Here is a 6,792-nt window from a genome sequence, read left to right as displayed (position 1 = left end):
AGAAGAGGCATTTAGACTTCAACACATCAACAGCATATAACCGCCCTCCGATTCCCCCCTCCCAGGCAGATTTACCCCAGCACCTCCTCTACATCGGCCCAGCAGCGGCTGAACACTTTACTCGGCTGTAAGCACTGCCAGCAGCGCAACTTCTTCAGCATCGCTTCAGCCGTCTCTGCCGCTGCTTCCGTCTCCCCGTCCACTGCTTTGGCTGTCTACATCGGATACACAGTCGTCCGTCGTTATTCGTCAATTAGACACAAGCGTATGTGTTTTTGATTAAGCTGAGGACATTTCCCATAGATAAGAACAGACTGCACCAAAGACGGGCTTCGGGTTTTACCCAAAGATACATCACCGAGGTAAGCGACACAAATGTGAATTCATATCCTATAGATCTCATCTTTTCCATGATTGGACTCTTGATGACAGTTGACATAACTTAATATGTTAGCGTGAAATGTTAGTTAACGATTTCCATGCATTTTAATTTTTTTTAATTTTTTTTGCATTTTCGTATTGTTTTTCCACTCCCTCCATCACCGCTGTGTCTGCCAGCGATTTTGCCGGTGTTACGTAAAACTTCGATTTTCTGCGTCCTGCTTTTATCCGTCCTTCTTTTTTTGGATAAATAAAATAAAATCATTGGGTTATTTAAATGTAGCCTATATTTACAGGAAGGGGGGCATTAAGAAGCCTACAATCCAGCCTCAGCCTGCAATATAGCTTCCTAATAGTTTGATCTGCTCTGGGAAACCTAAATAAACCCATTGGAGGTAACTGAGATACAGCAAGTCATGCTGGTCTTCATCAGATGATCATGTAGCTACAGAAATTGTGTTATCACATTTATTGTCGGATATAGTTATTTTCTTCTTCTTTAGTTCTTTCCACACCAGTTTATCAGTTATTACACAACATAGGCTACATGTATCATAAGTGCTTTATAGTTTAGTAATTGTTACATTTTGAATAATTTGTAAAAATCAAGCTGAAATTGAATCCTTGCTATTTAGATGCAATGTGGTGATGACCTACATCACTGATCGACCTACATGAAGAACTTGGCTTGGGAAGTTCATCCTGGTCCTCCATCTAAAATGTCACACTGTACTGATGAATACACATAATATTATGAACATCATGAACCTGATGAATAGTATCATTCATTAATTTCATCTAAGATTTGATGCATCAATAATATTTGGTTCGTGACTAATGGGTGAGTGGAGAAAAAAAAAAGGTTTATGGATTGCGGTAAACTGCTGTATATTCTGGAACACTATTGATTGTGTTTTTGTAAAGGGCATCAGTGAAGCACTGAAATCAGTGTATTTACCCCCTGGCAATAACTGATTTCTGCTACCATTGTATTGGTGCACAATGTCACATTTAAAAAGTATTTCTTGATTATAACCCAATGAATGGTGTATTTCTGGATGGTTTGAAAGAAGTGAGAAGTTTTACAGTTTGTGAAACATCTTTGTCCCCCGACCATTTCTGAGCATCACGTTGATTTGAGAAAAACAGCCCAATCTCCCAGCTGCTCTGAGAGTGTTTAGTCCCAGATACTGAAATCAGAGCTTTTAGAGTGCAAGGCTCCAGTGTCTGGCTGGTGTTGCTGGGAAGTGCTTAAAAGCCTTTATGGGACGGATGTAGAGAGGCAGCAGAACACCTGCATGCTGAACTGTCTCTGCTCTCTGGCTCACACATGCCCTAAAGCTGGACTCCTCTCAACACCCAAAACTCTCAAGACTCAAACTCTGATACCCCTTAACTGCTGCTCAGAGAGAAGGAAGCATTAGACAAGCATCTAATTACTGAAATCTTTATTTCTTTGATAGTCATACATTAATGCACAGTACATCCCAGAACAAAATAGGGAGGGGAGAAAACAGAATATCTGCGGTTACAGTATATTCAGGGTTGAAATGTTTTGTCCGGTAATCTAAGCTGTGGTGACAACTATTTAACAAAAATTTAGCATGAATTAGCCTTATGACATTAGACTGCATTAAATAAAACATATTTTTAAAGTATAGAATAGATGGAAACAGCACTTTAAGGTTATAACCATACACTTTCACCTTTGTGAAATAAAAAAACAAGAGCAGTCAAATAAAAAAAAGAACAATGTAATTAATGAATCAAATATACCAATAATTGCTGGAAAAGCCCAAAATAAATGATCATGGTAGTCAAAGCAACTGAATAAACATTACAAAAAGTGGTTTCGTTGTTTATTTTCCTATCATGGAACATATGCAAAGAGTTCAGCATGGGCATACAAATCACATTCATAAATCCTTATACATACAAATCACATTTATAAATCCTTTTACATACAAATCACATTCATTAGTCCTTTTACATACAAATCACATTCATAAGTCATTATACATACAAATAGCGTGAGGTGCTTATTTAGCAAGAATATTAATTGCAAACCTCATCGATTAATGCAAAATCAGCTGTTCAAGATAAATCAAAATCGGCTATGTTACATTTACGTTTTGAGTCTGCACATTCACCTGTCTAAAAACTCCTTTGGGTGGCTATTGAAAGAATCACTGAGTCATGTAAAAGATCCACTAAAGCAATTTGAGTACAAGCATCTGTTTTAGGACACAATGTGCAAAACCAGTCTTCTTTCTTGTTTAGGTTTAGTTTGATCAGCTCCACATCAAGCCGCAGTCATGGATGAGATGGACTTGCCCCAGATGAAGAAGGAGGTAGAAAGCCTCAAGTACCAGCTGGCCTTCAAACGGGAGAAATCCTCAAAGACAGTGACAGAGTGAGTGTGCGCTCTTTTGTTCTTCACACTGTGATAGTCTCTGTTCCAACCCATATATTTTACGCTGTCGCCCCACATCACAACAGAGAAGATAATGACTTCTTCTACCCTCCTTCTATTTTTGTTGCTTTTCGTCACATAATCTCGTACAGAGAAAACTAACAGCAAGTCATTAGAACGTCACCCATGTATTCTGTCCTTTTATTACACAAATACTTGATTGTAAATGGTCAAAATGGCATTGACTAGTCGATGTTTTGTAATGATGACTTCTAAACTATACAGTGGTTGTTTTGGCAATATATTAGTTCTATATGTTAATTTATCATATTAATCTGTGACCTCTCTCTTTTAGCGTACTAATGCTAATTAAGACTATAGGTAATCGGAGCAATTTTGTGACTTTAAAAAAAGTGCACTTTAAAAGGGCAATATTTCAGTAATATTTCAGTTTAAACTACAGTGCAAAGCTGCATTCATTTGTTTAAAATGTAAAAAATATTGTGAAACAGAATTAGAATTTAAAATAGAATTGAAATGCTCTATTTTATATATTTAAAAATTCTATTTATTCTAAGGATGGCAAATCTGAATATTCAGCCGTCATTATTTCAGTCTTCAGCGTCACATGATCCTTCAGAAATCATTTTATTTATGCTGAATGGCTGCTTATCAATTTCGCAAACAGTTGCTTGATATATGTTTTGGAAACCGCAATGGGTTAGAAAAAGAACAACTCAAAAGCACAGCATTTATTGGAGATCTTTTTATAATGTGAAATGTCTTTACTGGTAGTCAAATTTGAATGGTAGTGTATATGGTCAACATAAAACCTAAACAATATATATTAATATTGTTGTGTTGTCTGTCCCACTTTTTTGTTGTAACAGACTATTTTTTGCTGTAGCTTTAAGATAAGTACTGGAGGTGACTATAAGTAATACAGGTAAATAATTAATATAATAATAATAAAATAGCTTGAGTTAGTATTTATTGTCTCTCTGTTTATTCATTTGGTAAATAGTTGTCTAATATGCAAAAAAAAAAAAAAGAAAATGTGCTTTTGGCCTAACTTATCCACTCCCCATACCTCATAGTTCCTGTTGTGGAGTGTAATCAGGTTTGTCGGTGGATCTGTTTCCTGATTGAATAACCCTTATGCCACCATGAACTCACTGCAGTTATTTCTGAATTTTCAGGTTCACCTCGTGTCACAAATTAGGCTGCCCAGAGGCCAGGTCCTCTTGGTGATTGTTCAGGACAAAGCTAATGCTCTCAGATCTCTGGTGCTTTACTCTCCAATTTGAGAGCAAGCGTGGCTCTTAGTCACACCCTCCACTGTCACATTACAGTGACATCTCATTTCCCTGCGTCCCAGGGCTCTCTTCCTGAAATATTCACCATAGTAATTTCTCTTTTAGAAATGACCTTTTACCGGCCAGTAGTGCAAAGCCCAGTTTACTCCAGCATACTGGTTCCTTCAGTGTTATTGTGCAGTTTAGCTGAATAAGCACTTGTGGAGACATAATGTTGGGTCATGATGACTTAATTGCATCTGGGTTTGGATGGAGTCTAAGAATATCCCTCTCGTCTTTGACACACCATTTCTATTAATCGCCCGTGATGGATGGTGCTTCAGCAAAGAAGTTATGCGATTATCACCCTCATTTATCATTCGTTCAACATGGGTGTGATCTTGCATGGCCCTGATTCCTTAACACTCAGCATCCATGTTCAAAGTCACACAATCTCTGCTCTATTCACTCCTAAATAGTACTCAAATGCAAGGCTTGTTACTTTAAATAGATCACGCAGTTATCATTGTGTCTTTCTTTCTCTCCTCAGCCTGGTGAAGTGGATCGAGGAGTGTGTGCCTGAGGACCCTTTCCTGAATCCTGAGCTGATGAAGAACAATCCATGGGTGGAGAAGGGCAAGTGTGTGCTTCTATAAAAGAGAAGCAGCAGCAGCAGCAGCAGCAGCAGCAGCAGCAGCGGTCGCCCCAGCTCTCCGTCTGACCCTCCACCAGCCTGACAGGATCACACGGCGCTTGCTCTTTCTGTTTCATTCCCTCACCATGAATGTACCGCAGTTTAGCATCCACTGCACAACTAAAAAACACACTCACACACACATTAGCCCTATATAGTCACTTGCAGAATTTGACACTTTGACATGCGTAACTATGATATTTATAACCATCGATATATCTTTATATGCAGTTAGTGGAATTTCTCTTGCCTGGTCGACTTCAGTGTTGTCGCCGCTGCTTGCATGCTTGATCTTGAGTTCAAGCATGTAGTGTCGACATGGAAATGCCAGAAAAGGCCTGTTAGACAACATACCGCATGACAGAGGCGAAATGCAATGGCAAAAGAATGGCTCAAAAAAGGCAAAGGCAGCAAATCTGTGAGTTTCCCTCTGTTATGCAGCATGTTCAGTTCTCCTGCAGGCCCGTGCACTATTTACACCACACTCAGCACTCTCACTTACAGACCATTTTTAAACATGTACAGATCATTTTAATTTATTAACTTATTTATGAGCATTAATTTATTTATTTATGGTTTGATTCACTACCGAAGCTGTCGGCGCTGACTGCTTTAGAAGCTACAATGGACCTGCTGTTGTTCAACTGCACCCTTCCTTCCTTGAAAGCTAAAGGATTAAAAAAAAATTGCATCTTGCCAGTTCACCATCGAATACTGCCTTGTACACAATTTCCTTAAAAAGAATGTATGTGTGTTGTGAGGGACAAGTAAACCATCAGCACCCTTAAACATTGAATGGATATGCAAACGGAGAGGTTGTGCACTGGCCAAGGCTTCTTTTTTTCTTAGATTAATAGCTCAATCTGCACTTATGGCAAGGATGTGGGGTTAATTTATGACTTTTGATTTGTTCATGTTTTTATATATTCAAACATTAGAAACCTGTCTAATTATCTAGAGGTGTGTTACATTTGAGAATGCTTTGAGAAAATATGCATAAGATCAAGTACTAGTTTAATAAAAAAGCAATAAGCGATTACATTTTTTATTGAATGTTTTACAAAACATCTTATCGAATAAAGTAGAGGATTTTTAGACAGGCTTTATGTCATTTGTGTGTTTCAATTGGGTGTGTGTCATGGGTTTGGCAAAATAACAGTTACTGATTTCTGATAAAAAATAAATAAATAATAATTAATCATGTCCCTTCACCCCATTATGGAGCCCTGCACATGACATGCAAAGAAAATAAAAACATTATTGCTGCCATAAATTTAGAGTTTGTTCTCATTAATTAATAAAAAAAAATTATAAAAAAAAAAGAAATCACCACTTTGTGCTAATCTGTTCCCTCATTTTAGTTAAATCGTGCCATGATTAAAACCAGTAACAGATTACTACAACATGGCCAACGTTTAACCAAAATGAGGGAATAAATGAATAAAACATGGCCACAAATTAATAAGTTGTGGGAACATATTCTTCATTTGTGGCCACAATATCAGTTTTTCTGCAAGCAGCCATGTGCAGGGTTCTGTACTGCTGTACCTAAAGTTCACAGTAAGGGGTTTTCTTACTGTAAGAGCCAAAAAAGCTTGAATGATCACCTTTATGTTTTTGCAAGCTACAGAATAAGGGAAGCAAAATAGCTTTAGACGACTGAATGGTTTGTCTTAGAAACACAACACTCATGGCTTGAAATGCTGAAAAACAGCAGGACTGCACAACAGATGCATGTTTACACAGACCAACCATTTCCAAATATCAGACAATAAACAAGAATGTTTCGAACCGCTTGACCGATTCAATTGAACGACTGCTGTTGACTGTAGGCAGGTCATAGAATTATCTTCTTTCATATTTAAATAAAAACAATAGAGGGACTTCTACAAACACTTTTTATGTTTATTCAGTGTTTTCATCACATGTAATATAATGCCGTCAAAAGATCTTCATTTGGGGGCTTTTCATACAAATATTACAGCAACATTTATACATTTTGTAGATGC

At 37.6% G+C, this 6,792-nt stretch overlaps 1 protein-coding gene across 1 annotated transcript; it reads left to right on the top strand.

Annotated features, from left to right (window-relative positions):
• On the top strand, positions 1-5,885 carry LOC113047337 (guanine nucleotide-binding protein G(I)/G(S)/G(O) subunit gamma-13). The gene is made up of 3 exons (XM_026208687.1): positions 1-362; positions 2,662-2,794; positions 4,640-5,885. Exons 2-3 carry the CDS (start codon positions 2,697-2,699, stop codon positions 4,743-4,745), a joined length of 204 nt encoding a protein of 67 aa, XP_026064472.1. The 5' UTR covers positions 1-362; positions 2,662-2,696; the 3' UTR covers positions 4,746-5,885.
• The last annotated feature ends 907 nt before the right edge of the window (positions 5,886-6,792 follow it).

This window comes from Carassius auratus, chromosome 28, assembly GCF_003368295.1.
Source record: "Carassius auratus strain Wakin chromosome 28, ASM336829v1, whole genome shotgun sequence".
NCBI classification, from domain to species: Eukaryota; Metazoa; Chordata; class Actinopteri; order Cypriniformes; family Cyprinidae; genus Carassius; species Carassius auratus.
The sequence above is the reverse complement of the archived record's forward strand: the minus strand, read 5'-3'. Positions and strand labels throughout refer to the sequence as shown.